The 14,827-nt window shown below is 34.4% G+C and overlaps 1 protein-coding gene across 1 annotated transcript in view; it reads left to right on the top strand.

The window, feature by feature from the left end:
- XPR1 (xenotropic and polytropic retrovirus receptor 1) overlaps positions 1-14,827 on the top strand; it is a 221,149-nt gene that overhangs the window by 25,239 nt on the left and 181,083 nt on the right. Inside the window, exon 2 of the mRNA XM_047704526.1 lies at positions 7,719-7,770. Coding sequence (XP_047560482.1) covers positions 7,719-7,770 — 52 coding nt within the window. The remainder of the gene's footprint in view (positions 1-7,718; positions 7,771-14,827) is intronic.

The following is a 14,827-nucleotide window of genomic DNA, read 5'->3' on the forward strand; positions in this document are numbered from 1 at the left end:
CTCTGCCTGCTTGTGATCTCTCTCTGTCAAATAAATAAATAAAATCTTTAAAAAAAAAAAAACCTATAGATTGGTAAACCAGTGAAGAGTTCACTGAAATAGTGTAGGTCAAAAGACAGGAGAGAATGAATGTACATGAGGTTGTAATAGTGGCATTGATTGAATCAGATCACTCAACTCATGGGTAGAAAGGAGAATATAAGAATGTTAACTCTGCTAGGACAGGGATTTTTATTTTCCTCATGATGTATTCCAGGTGTCTAGAGCAGTGCCTGGCACATAGTAGATACCCAGTGAATATTTGTTGAGTGAATGATAACTGAGATTGTAAGTCTGTGTGATTTGGCTACTGGCAATGGCATTAAAAGAAGTGTAAAATGTGAGGAGAGCAGGCTTTGGGAAGAAATGAATATTGGACTTTCTGATTTTGTGTTAGGAGACATGTGGCTGACAATATAGTTTTGGGAGATATCCACATGGAAATAGTAAAAGCCATGTCAGTGAATGTGAGAATATATTAGTGCAGGAATTTCTAAATGTGAATATAACATGACATGTTCCAAATTAGATCTTCCTATTTTATATGTTTTATACATTTAATAATTTCAATTATAATTTATGTTGTAACAACTTTTGCATATTGAATTACCTTTTGCTGATGGGATGCTTTTAAATTCTATGAAAATTGGCTCATGCATAATCAAAATAGGGTTTTGTATAAGTATGTACAAGAGTACATTAATTTTGAACTTTAATGTATTAAATTATAAGAAGTTGTGTAAGAGTTTTTATTGACTTTACAGCTTATTTCTGTCATCAAAAACAGAGCTAGGTTAGTTTATTTCTGTATGGGGCTAGAAATGAGCATTAATTAGATGGTGATTCTTTGTATAGGACACATGAGAATGCTAGCTGCCCTCTTGAGGTTTAGAATTTGATTTGCAGGGGCGCCTGGGTGGCTCAGTGGGTTAAGCCGCTGCCTTCGGCTCAGGTCATGATCTCAGAGTCCTGGGATCGAGCCCCGCATCGGGCTCTCTGCTCAGCAGGGAGCCTACTTCCTCCTCTCTCTGCCTGCCTCTCTGCCTGCTTGTGATCTCTCTGTCAAATAAATAAATAAAATCTTTAAAAAAAAAAAAAAAAGAATTTGATTTGCAGAACTGCCCTTAACACTTCAGTATCATGAAAACAAGTCTGATTTCTAGATAATGAGACAAAAACCAGGTCACAGGTAATGACCTGTACATTATTCACAGAATACTCAGTATTTCTGGTGAAAAAATTAAAAAGGTAATGCATAAAGTGGAAGTAGAAACTGAAAAAGAAATAATTGAAAAAAATAACTTTCTGGTTATTTTGAGATAAGCTGGTTATCATGAGATAAGCTCATGATGTACATATTTTGGAAAATATTTCAAAATTTTGTTATTCACAAGTTCCGTTTAGAAAAGTTTTCAGATTAAAAAAAGTTGGTGATGTAAACTTTATCTAATTATTAAACACTGTTAATAGAGATTATGATTTTTTTCAAAGATTTTATTTATTCATTTGACAGAGACAGACACAGGGAGAGAGGGAGCACAGTGGGGGAGTGGGAGAGGGAGAAGCAGGCTTCCCGCGGAGCAAAGAGCCTGATGTGGGGCTCCATCCCAGGACTCTGGGATCATGACCTGAGCCAAACACAGACACTTAATGACTGAGCCACCCAGGCACCCCAAGATTATGATTGTTTTGAAGGTTTATAACAGATATCCCTTTCCCTTCCTCTTTAAATGCCTGTTTGTTTCATTGCTTACTAATCAATAATTAGATTCCAATGTGCTGACTTTGAGTATTGAAGCCAATGAGGACAACATGGGTTAGATATTTTATTGATGGGGGTGTTAATATTTATAGTATGATATATATGAGGCTAATGGTGATTTGATAGGAAGTAGGAGTTTTTTTCTCCTTTTTTTCAAAATTTTATTTCAATTCTAGTTAATATACAGTGCAGTGTTGGTTTTAGGAGTGGAATTCAGTGACTTACAGACAATACCCAGTTCTCATCATATCAAGTGTCCTCCTTAATACCCATCACTCATCTAGCCCATCTGCCACCCTTTCTATCCATCACTCCTCAGTTTGTTCTTTATCTTTAAGAGTCTCTTGTGGTTTGTTTCTCACTCTGTTTTTTTTTTTTTTTCTTTTTTTCCCCCCTCTCCCATATGTTCATCTATTTTGTTTCTCAGATTCCACATATGAGTGAAATCCTATGATATTTGTCTTTCTCTGACTTTTTTCGCTTAGCATAATACACTCTAGCCCCATCCATATTGTTGTGAATGGAAAGATTTCATTCTTTTTGATGGGTGAGTAATATTCCATTGTGTATATATACCACCCGGAAGTAGGAATTTTTCTAGCTTCTGATTTGGGTTTGTGACAAGGCCTGTGAAATGGCTTGTGCTTTGCAAAGGAGATTAATGATGATCTACTATGTGTTATTAAAAATTAACAACATAAGAAATTTGAAATGGCAGTATTATGGAACATACATGTTAGGTTTGAGCTATACCCTATATCATACAACAGATATATATTTGTGTGTGTGTGTGTGTGTGTGTGTGTGTATAGTAGAAAGTTTAATACAATTAGGAGACCTTGTTAAAAAAGCATATGCAAACTGGGATTTGCATTATTTTCTTAGGAGTCTGTAGGTTTCCCATGAGAATTAAAAATAGAGTATGTTCATGACAGTGATTTTCTAAAAATGTCATAGCATATTCTAGATCATCTAGATGACTGTCTTATAAACTAGTAAATGCCAGGAGATTCTGCAATCATGTTTATGATTGTTTGGTCATGTTGGTTCTAGGTAGTATTGTACTACCTTATGAAGAGTTAATTGGAACTGAGGTATATCTAATGCATAAATAATATATTTATGTCCAAATAGTAGATGGCCAAATGATGCCACAACCCACTGTATGATCTAAGTTTTGTGGTATTTCACATTGGATTAGCTAACATTCTTTGAGTATCTTTAATGTTCTAAGTACTCTTCATGTATAATCACGAATTATCATTATTATAAGGATTTGTGGTTTAAGAGGTTTTAATTCTTGAAATAGACCTGTGAGATATGTGTGATCACTTCTGTTGTACAGATGAGGACATTGTTATACAGAGAAGTTAATTTTCCCAAGCTTACATAGCTATTATAGTAGGGTTGGTTTTTATACACATTGTCCAGTTCCATAACTCCTACCCACTGTACTATGCTACCTCATAGTAGGGAGAGGTACTAAGAGGATGATATCACATCTAATAGTCATATAGGCATTCCAAATTTAGAAGAGCAGATACAATGACAACATTGTATTCGTGTTGCCAGTTGAGATTTTGTTTCAGCAAACCTTTTTTTCCTGTCATGTTAATGTTGGTTGAATAGTATTGGTTTTGTGCTTGTGTTTGGATTTAATTTGGAAGATTTTACTGTTATATGAGTTGTTATAAGCACTAAAGGAGTTTTGTCTTAGTACATATATTTCAATAACATGACAAAAACAATTTAACATTCAGATTACAGTAGAGATGTTGATATAAAAGATTGCTTTGAATCCTTTGAAAATCCAAGAAATCTATTGTTGAGTGTGTGGGAGGCTCAGTCAGTTGAGTGTCTGACTCTTGATACCAACTCAGATCATGATCTCAGGGTTGTGAGACTGAGCCCAGCTTTGGGCTCTGCACTTTAAGGGGAACCTGCTTGGGATCTGCTCCCCCTCACCCCCCCCCCCCCACTCCCGCCACACCATGCTTTCTCTCAAAGTAAGTAAATAGATCTTTTAAAAAAATCTAATCTATGTAATGCACATGAATGTATATTGATTTTTATTATACAAATTCAGAGGTGTTTTTATTTTGTTTATTTTAGGCAGGGAGAGGGAGAGAGAATCCTAAGCAGGCTCCATGCCCAGTGCAGAGCCCAACACCAGGCTGGATCACAACCCTGAGACTGTGACCTGACCCAAAATCAGTGTCAAATGCTTAACAGACTAAGGCCACCCAGGTGCTGCAAATTCAGAGTTTTATATAAAGTAATGGATATCCTTAAAGGAAAATAGCATAAATTGAGGAACCTCTTTGAATGTGTTGTTTTATGTATTTGGATTTACTATTCCTAACTCAGGCAAGTGCTTTCTTATTATAAATCTATAGATACTAATGTAGACATTACTTTGTAGGTTTTTTTCCCCTTCTTAGTTTCTAATTGGGGGCTCTTCTCATGTCACAAGAAAAGAATGGTATCTATCCTGTTTATGGAGTTTTGTAGACAATATAGTAAAAAACTTAGAGGTTTCTATTATTCAGAGGAAAACCGAAGTAGTAAGAAGCAGAAAGAATTGTCCCAGATTTTACTGAGAGTTGTGTTGATTGAAATGAAATTATGATTCAGTTTTACAATCAAAATGAAGGCTATCATTTTTCTTTTTATAAAATTTTAATCATCTTTTAAAAACTTAATTTGGTAAGCTTCCCTTTTGCAAATTTAATTCATTTTTGTAATATGTCAGTAAGGTACTGCTTAGTATGCTTTTGCAGTGTGCTTTGTTCATTTTTAAAGTAATTTTCTTTGAGGAAGAAAGGCTTTTGAATTCAAGAACTATTTATTGAGCTTCTACTATGTAGAAGTCATCCTGCTTGTCATTAATGGTTTATTTGGTTCTTGATAGCATCATTTAATTTTGGTACACATGCCTGTTATACTCCAGAAGTAGAAAAACTTTATTCAGATATTTGAGTCTCTGATATTACCTGTTCCCATAATAGATTTATTTTTGTAAACATTCTCTGGCTGGGTTTATGTGTTTCTTCTTATATTTTTCTATCTAGAGATTTACTTTCCTCTAAGTAATCTATTCATTTACTCTCTTGAAATATTTTATGGAAAACTCTAACATAACCACCACTCTATACTTGTGTAGGATTTTTAATATGAAATTCCAGTCCAAACTGACAAAGACTTTCTGATGTTTGATAAAATCTTCTGGACTAGCTTCTTTTTTTAGACCAGAAGTTAGTGGTCCTTGAGACATCTGAAATTGTTAAGAAAATAGTGAATGTATATACTTTGATCTTCAAAGAAGTTCCATACCTTTGTCATATATACTTAGGGCTTTTGTACATAAATAAGTTTAAGAATTAGCTGTCAGTAAACACTAGGCTGAGCTTCAAAGGTAATCTTAGAAAAGTTGTGATCCAATAATGAAGATTCTGTAAAAAAAAAAGAAAAGATTTCTGTTTGTGTGTTTTCAGACACTTCTTCTGACCAGTTCTTTTTTTTTTTTTTTTTAAAGATTTTATTTATTTATTTGACAGACAGAGACCACAAGTAGGCAGAGAGGCAGGCAGAGAGAGAGAGAGAGAGGGAAGCAGGTTCCCTGCCGAGCAGAGAGCCCAATGTGGGACTTGATCCCAGAACCCTGAGATCATGACCTGAGCTGAAGGCAGAGGCTTAACCCTCTGAGCCACCCAGGCACCCCCCAGGTCTTTTTTCTGATGCTGATAACCATTTCCCTGACACCAATTGGGTGTCTAGTAATTCACTTTAATTCTGATACGAACTATCCAGAGTTAGCACAACCCCATGGGTAAGGGCTTAGTCCCACAAGACTGCCCTCACTTGAGATGCCAGCTATAAATGGGGTACCCAGGATACCCATACTTCTGCCTGGGTGACTACAAATCTTTGGCCACTGGTGATTGATTTCAGTCCCCAGCCATTCCCTCTTTCTCAGAGATCCGGGGATGAGGCTGAAAGTTTTAACCCTCTAATCACATTAATCAGGTGGTCAGTTTTTCTAGGGACCAAACACCACCCTGAAGCTATTTCGCACCCCCCCGCCCCGCGCACTGCCCGCCATGAACTGTCTCAGTGTATAAAAGAGAGTAGATTCTAAAGGTTTCAGAAATTTGTGCCAGGAACCTGAAACAAAGAGCAAATATTTTTTTATTATGCCACAATTGCATTACTGTAGTGTCTCAAATTTTATATAAATAGTGAATCTTACTGAATGTTAAGGATTTAAGCGTGTGCACTCTTAAAATATTTAAATATACATAGTTTTCCTATGAAGATTTTTTTTAAAAAAAGGGTTAAAATGAACAAAGATGTATTGATCAAAAATGTTAATTTTCTTTGTTTCATTGGGAAACTTTTTTACATATGTTGGTTAGTCATAGAACTAACAGATTGGTCACTGGTCTAAAGCAAATGATAAATTCACTTGGGAAGAATATAATTTACTAGATTTTAATATAGACGGGTTACCCAGAAGGTTTATTTCCTTTTTTGGGGGGGTTTAAGCTTGAATGACTCTAGGGCAGTGGTTCTGGGTGTGGGGGTGGTGTGTTGATTTTGACCCTCATGGGACATTTGGCAGTATGTGGAGATATTTTTGGTTGTTACAGTTTTGGTGGAGGTGTTGCTACTGGTATCTAGATGAGCCTAGTGAGTCTCTTGATGCCAGGGATGATACTAAAAATCCTATTATGCACAGAGCAGCCCCTCAGCCTCCCCCCAGACAAAAAATTATCTGACTCCAAATGTCAGTTGTTGAGGGAGGCTGGAGGCCACTTTGGGAATCACCAAGTGTTAGATGGTATTTGAAGTTTCGAAGCTTTGGGACTGGATATAGCCACCTGTTTAGGACCAGCTCTTCAGCATTGGAGCCTTATCCACTCAGTTGATTCTACTATATTGATAGGTGTGGGGAAATGATTTTCATGACTGCTCCCAAACCACTTACTGGGAGACCAAACTGCAGCCATCCAAATTACCTAAATATCATTGGTAGTTTATTCACTGGTTTGGAAGAAAAACAATCTGTAAATATATTTATAGTCCTGCACTCTTATGGAGGACATTCCAGGCCGTCATTGAAGACTATTTGTATCCAAGATAAAAAGAATTCCGGAGATTGTCTTCATAGCATGTCTGTGTACTTGACACTACCGAATTGTTAATGTGAAAATGGTTAAATGGTAAATTTTATGTTACTTTTATGTTACTACAAAAAGAAAAAAATTGTATCCAGTGTTTCATGTTTTCTTTTCTTTTTTTTTTTTAAAGGATTGGATTTTTTTTTTTAAGATTTTTATTTATTTATTTGACAGACAGAGATCACAAGTAGGCAGAGAGGCAGGCAGAGAGAGAGGAGGAAGCAGGCTCCCTGCTGAGCAGAGAGCCCGATGCGATGCGATGCCATGCGATGCGATGCGGGGCTCTATCCCAGGACCCTGGGATCACGACCTGAGCTGAAGGCAGAGGCTTTAACCCACTGAGCCACCCAGGCACCCCAGTGTTTCATGTTTTCTTAAGCACTGTTCCATATATATCTTTCGGACCATTGTTCTCAGTTTCTCTCGCTATTTTTTTTTTAGTCAAGAGAGTTTATGATCTCTCAGGAGATTTTTCATTCTGTTCCCAATGCCCTTTAATTTTTAAAGTGTACATATTAGTCATTTTCTTAAAGATTGGACAATACTGGGTTGATATGAAAGTATAGTATTTGGGTTTCAGCTTACTAAAGTTAATTGAAGTATATTACTAAATTCTCAATTTAGTAGTCTGGATTGTGTGGTCTGGATATTGAAAAAGAAGTAATTGTTTAGCATCAAATGCTGTTAGTTTAAAGATTACTCATTATTTCATGCACTTTTTTTTTTTCTTTTAATAGGCTTTCAAGGATATGCTGTATTCAGCTCAGGATCAGGCGCCTTCTGTGGAAGGTAAGATGTACTAATCCCTAATTTAGTCACAAAAAATCCCTTTTTAAGGGAAGATATTTTAAACTGCGTAGTAGAAAACTAATATATCCTGCCCTGTTATATAGATCTTTTATGCTTTTGAAAATATACGTTATGATTACTTTATATTTCAGTCAGCTTTTTGTTTGTTAAGCTCACATTTACCTAAAATGGATCCCTTACAATGTCCTTGAATCACCTTAGCATTGTGAATCACAGATACTGGTTTCGAGTCAAAGTTCTTACCTGTATCATCTCCCCTCCCCCCAGTATATTTTTATATCTGTCTCTATATCCATCCATCGATTCATCCATCCATCCTTTAGTAAATCCTTAGTCCATAATTAGTCTGTGCAATTTAGTTTTTCCTTTCTATTTATGCCATGTCTTTAGATTGGGATTAGTAAACAAAACAAAACAAAACAATGAAGCATATTTACTGTGTATGTATGTGTGGGTGATATAAACATGTATCTAAATGCATGTGCACACTTTGGCAGTCATAAAATCGCTGATCTAAGGACAGTAGTTGTCTCTCCAGTTATCTTTATTGAGCTTTTCTGTTATCTCAGCTTCTGCTCACCAGCTCATTCCTTATGGGTTTAACCTTTGGTAGGTTTGGAGAGCTATAATTTAAAGTTGTCATTAAATAATGGAGCTAATTAAACAGTTATTTCTTGAGGGAGTGTTTCCTCTGATGCTGGGTAATCTTTTAAAATTTCATACTACATTTTCCTCAGGAAGGATGAATGTGAAAAAGTATATACCAAGAATAATCTAGATAGTGTGTATAGATTAATATATTTATAAGACACCAAACTGGAATTCTGTGAAGTCATTCTAGTGACAGGCTTTTGGAGGCTTATTTTTATGACATGTAACAGATGTTTAAGTTGTTTAATATAAAAGTATAGGTCTATAATTTTATAAGAAATCTCATTTCTTTGCTGAATCACTGAATTCTACTCCCGAAGCAAAAAAAAAAAAAAAAAAAAAAAAAAAAAAAAATCTCATTTTTTTAATTACATAGAATTCTACATCTTTCATCTCTAACCATTCTGCATTCAAAATGTGCTTCCTTTAACATCTTGAAATCCTTACCAGGGTATTGGCACTTGGGTATTAGTTTTATAATATGTCACTGAATTTTGTATTATAATAATAATTAATTTATTATTAAAATATATTTAATTTTCTAATGTTTAACAGAAAGTACTTATTTATCAAAATGTTCTTTATGTCTTAAAGAGTACCTCTCAAAATATTTTAAAAATAATTTTCTTAAAATTTCATTTTAAGAAAAATGAAATTACATGGAAGTTTAACTGGTTCCCTCATCCTGTGTAATTTTTTATTATTGGTTCTTTTAATTTTATTCTCAAGGTTGGACTACTTATCTTTAATTTTTCTTGTAAGTTTACCATCCAGTTTGTAACAAACATATTCTGACTTGTTCTGGTGATCCTCATTCATCCCTTCATGCCGGCTTATGTTGCTAGTAATTTTCATACACTTTTAACTGTTATTAGAGAGAAACTGAATTCTGTGATAATATGTTAAAATGCTTATAATTAAGAACTTTTTTTATCTCATTGCTCAGAGATGTTAACTTTGGGCCCTGTTGTAAAGAGAGTATTGTGGCTGATCATACAGATGTATATGCTGCTTTCATAAGGGAAATATTCTGCACTTGTTTGTTCTTCCTAATCTCAGATTGGAGCCATGTAACTATATCTTCTTAAATGAATTCTTCTCTTTTGAGGTACTTAAGAATCGAAGGTATTGGAAAGTGGTTTAAAGAAACACTATTCTGTGTAGTATTGAGGTTAGAAGATGTTATTGACTATAATTTTGTCTCATCTGATCGTGATACTATATTAATTTACTGTCTTTCTATGGTGTTAAATTTGAATGATAATTATTTCTATCATTTATTCTTACCATTGTGTTTGTATTGCTTTTATTTAGCTGTTATCTATAAATAAAGCAGCATAAGCCTATCTATCAACCAAATCTAAGATAGGGCTTTCAACTTTAACATTTTTTAAAGGCAAAAATGTTTGTTAGGCCTTGATTATGTTTTAAAATATTGTTTTTTTCTCCTTTTCTTCACTTTTTTTTCCTACACCTTAAGTTTTTAGTAGACTTAAAACTTTTGGTGCCAGTGAGCAAGTTTTTTCTGTCTTACAACTGAAGTATATCCCAAGTTGATAGTTCTCAATTGTGTTGTATGTTTAATTCAGTTTACCTGTGTTTGTTTTGTTTGTTTTATACAAATACTGATACTTTGTTCCCATCTCGAACGAATTAAAGTAGGATCTGGGAGTGAAGCCCAGGCATTGATAGTTCTACACTCTCCTAGGTGATTCTAATAAATAGCAAAGTCTAGAACCCCTGCCATAAATCTTAAATAATTTTAGATCAATATGATTAATGCTAACTTCTTTTAGACAGTAATTAGCCAGTAGGTTTACAAGATTCTTAAGTTCATTGATAATTAGATTATTCTATTAGAATACAGGAGCATTTGTTTTTTATAGCATCCAGAGGACATTTATATTTTTCAAAATGTTTATTGTATTGAATCAAATCTAAGTAATTAAGAGCTGTACTGAATAATTACATGTGTTGAATGGTTTTAAGGTACATCATTATTAAAGTTAAAAAACATTTTTGCTGGGGTGCCTTGGTGGCTCAGTCAGTTAAGCATCTGCTTTCGGCTCAGGTCGTGATCTCAGGGTCCTGGGGTTTAGCCCCACATCAGGCCCTCTGCTCAAGTGAGGAGTCTGTTCCTCCTGATGCCCCCTCCAACTGCTCACTCTCTGTCTCTCAAATAAATAAAATCTTATAAAATTTTTTTTTTTGCTGACTTATTACTTTAGATGAGTTATAGTAAAATAAATAGCTTTCTTGTTCAAGGTGACTTGAAATGGGTTCTGTAAGAGTGAAGTGGTTTATTTGATAAAAGGCATAGTATATGAAACTGTTTGTTGATAAGAAGTTGACCACAGACACAATTTTTTATACCAGTGAGTCATTTCTTGCAACTGTGTAGGACATTTCAAGATAGTGCCTTTACCCTTTGTTAGTAAAGTGGGCTTTTTCCTCACTTAAAAAAAACCCACCAAACAAAATAATTTCAGTGCATTACGAAACTAAGACATGTTCATCTAAAGTTGCTTTTTTTACTCAAATAAATAAACATTCAGATTTATGGTATTTTACTGCATTCATACTTTGAGAATAAATTTCACGTGTCATTCATTTATATATTGATTCATGAAAAATAAAAGGTCTCTTTTTATTTAAAGTAGATATCTTATAATTGTAATTAAGAAGTGCTCATATTCCAAAACAATGTACATAAGAAAGCTTAAGGACTTATTCTCAGGCATTCCTTATCAATTTATATTTAATCTCTTTTGATATATATCATTACTTACTCTTCTGGATAATCTGGTTTTTGTTTTTTTTTTTTTTTTAAGATTTTTTTTTTTTAATTTATTTGTCAGAGAGAGAGGAGAGCGAGCGAGCACAGGCAGACAGAATGGCAGGCAGAGGCAGAGGGAGGAGCAGGCTCCCCGCCAAGCAAGGAGCCCGATGTGGGACTCGATCCCAGGACGCTGGGATCATGACCTGAGCCGAAGGCAGCTGCTCAACCAACTGAGCCACCCAGGCGTCCCTAATCTGGTTTTTTGTTAACTATTTACACGTGGAAATATTCTGTGACTTAGAAGATGACTTAAATTCCATGTTAAAGTTTATACGATTTATTGATTTTTAAATAATGGCATTAATAATTAAACATTTTAGTATTTAAATTGGTATTTTTTTTCCTGCAGAAAGACTTGTAGAGCAGCATACCATGGCAGTAGAATAAGAATATTAAAGTGAATAAGAATATTAAAGTGATCTTTTTTAAATGTCAAGATCAGGTATACACTTAAAATCTGTGGAGTCAGTCTTTTGTAGAACAGTGTTTCAAGGAATTTTTGGAAAGTGATGCTAAAAACCCTTAAACTCTATTGTGTTTTTACAATTCCTGCTGCCAGTGAGGAATTGGGTATTTGGGATAGATTAAATGAAGCTGCCAGCTAATGGTTCCCAGCAAAAAATCAGTGACATCTTAACAGGATTGTTTTGAGACAAAACAGTTTAGTATAGATGTGAAAACAGACCACTTAATTGCAATACCCATTTGACGTAGTCAAATTTTCAATAATAGAGAACTAGTGGTAAATATAAAATGATGAATTGATTTTTTTTTTTTTTTTTACCTTTTCTTTCATGCTTTTTGTCTTTCCCCATTTGGTATCTCAGCCACTTTATGAAATTAATCTACTTGAGTAAATATTCACAACTTTTTTTGGGGGGGAATTTCCCCCTTTCCCAGGGTACTTTTGATTTACATAGTTTATATACATATAAATTTATACACTAATATTATTTATATACTATATTAATCAATTTTTGTTTTTCTCTGAATTAATTTCAAGTAAAGCTTCAGGCTTTGACATTCTCTTTTTAAACTGTACTATCTTTTGTTTAGAAGCATTACTGTTTTCTGCGCTTTACTTGTGACAGCAAAATAGCATTTGACAGTCAACCTAGGTCACAGAATTAAGAGATCATTGACATTTCTAGCTGAAAGGGACTTCATAAGATCATTTTGCCTCACTCTCATTTTAGATTTGTGTGATCTGAGACCACATTAATGTTGTATGGCTCAATAAGGACAATCAGGATCATTAATGTTGTCTGTACCTAAAAAAGAGAGAATTCCAGAGAAAAAACCAGTATTGAAACATAAAAGTGACTTTTTTATATTGACTTTGCATTTTTATCCAAATGATATATTTGAATACAATTTTTAATTGGATATGTATGTGTGCGTGTGTGTGTGTGTGTGTGTGTGTGTGTGTGAAGATTATTTATTTATTTAGTTATGAGAGACAGAGAGAAAGGCAGAGGGAGAAGCAGGCTCCCCATTGAGCAGGAATCCTAATGCGGGACATGATCCCAGGACCCCAGAATCATGACCTGAGCCGAAGGCAGATACTTAACCATCCGAGCCACCCAGGTGCCCCATAATTGAATATTTTTTTTTGAGTCTCTGTATTTTTAAAAGATTTATGAAGTGTTAATAGTGAATAATACTGAACTGTATGACTTGTTGGGGAAAAGCTGATTTTATCTTTTAAGAACTCTCTTTCTGCTCATTTTTGTTGTTGTTATTCCGCATGGTTCCCAGAAGTATTGGGAGCAGTTTATAGAATTAAAATATATTAGGTGATAGTAGTTACAGGGGTTAGAATAAGGGAGAAATTAAGATAAAATAGTACTATAAAGCTCCAGTAAATTTAGTATGTAGACTTAGATATTTTAAAGATCTTAGAACAGAAAAAGAACATCAGGTAAAAATTAAGGAAATCTAAGTATATTATAGACGTGAGTTTATAATAATGTTTCAGTTTTGGTTCATTAATTGGGACAAATGTACCATACTTACATAAGATGTTAATGATAGTGGAAACTTGTGGGGGGTATATGAGAACTCTCTGGACTATCTTTGTAACTTTTTTGTGAATCTTAAACTATTCTTAAAGAAAACATTTATTTAAAAAAAATAGATGCCTTAAGGTTTTATACAATTGCTAGAAGCTAATTGTAAATTCAACTCTGAATTTTTCTGGGGTTAAGGGAATAGATGAGAGAATGATTAACATCAGAATTCACATACGGTAAATTTATATCAGTTTCTCATAAAGAGTTCAGCTGGGGCACCTGGGTGGCTTAGTCTTTAAACATCTCACTTCAGCTCAGGTCATGATCCTTCAATCCTGGGATGGAGCCCTGCTTGGGGCTCCCTGTGTAGCAGGAAGCCTGCTTTTCCTTCCCCCACTCCCCCTGCTAGTGTTTCTCACCCTCCACCCCCCGCTGCTATTGTCTGTCAAATAAATAAATAAAATCTTAAAAAAAAAAAAGAAAGAAAAAGTTCTGCTGTTAATGACCATGAGATTTAAGAGAAATTCTTCCTTTGGACCATCATGAAGAGTTTTTGTTTGGTGTGGTGATTAGTATCCCCAACAGCAGTTTTACAAAAAGCATGACAGTGGAGTTTCATAAGGCTCCTTCTTATGGTCCAAGGGTATAATGTAGAAATTTATTACTCTGACCAGAGGACCCCAAATAATCTGGTCCTGTGGTCATGACCTTACCTTCTACCATTTTCTCCCTTGGTTACTAGGCTCTAGTCATTTTGCTTTTCTTTCTCTACCTAAATTAGGTCTAGTTTACTCTTAGAATAAGGCTTTTTAGCTCTCGACCTGAGGAGAATCATTTGATTCTTGTGGCTATGTCCTTCAAAGGGCATTCTGAATATCCAATCTTACATAGCCACTCAGTCACTTTAAATTTTATCACGCCATTTTATTTATTTCTTGGCATATTATTTGTCACTTTCTGGTATCTTATGTATTTATTTTTCTCATTGATTTATTAGTTTTCTTGAGACCAGTATAAGTCCCTTTAGACCAGAGATTTTTGTCTTTTTTTGTTTTATACCTTGTATCTGAAATACCTTACGTATTTATTGAGCACATCAATGTGTAGGAATAAAATGAATCCTTTCCCTCAATCTTCTTTGAAGCCAAAGTACTATTTGTGGTGAAAAAAAGGAGTAGATTGGCCTAGCTTGCTTCTTGTTTTTATTTTTGTTTTTTAATTTTTAACTTGATCTTGAGATGCAGAATTTTGCCTTCTGGTTAGATGGCTAAGCATATTATTCGTTGTTGTTTTATAATGCTAATACTGTAATTTCATAAGGTAAGTCTGAGATGACACATGTAGCATTTCTTTAAAACCAGTAGAAAAGCAGATGAGATCTTCATTTAAAGATTTTGTGTTTTTGTGGCATTGTGTTATCTTGATGTCAAGCGTTGAGTTTCATTTGACTGTTGAGAAATCATTATTTTATAAGCTGTTGAGTGACTATTTTCTGTAAGACAACCTACTTATTTTTGTGTTTTTTTTGGTGTGT

Source organism: Lutra lutra, chromosome 15 (genome assembly GCF_902655055.1).
Source record: "Lutra lutra chromosome 15, mLutLut1.2, whole genome shotgun sequence".
Taxonomy (NCBI): Eukaryota; Metazoa; Chordata; class Mammalia; order Carnivora; family Mustelidae; genus Lutra; species Lutra lutra.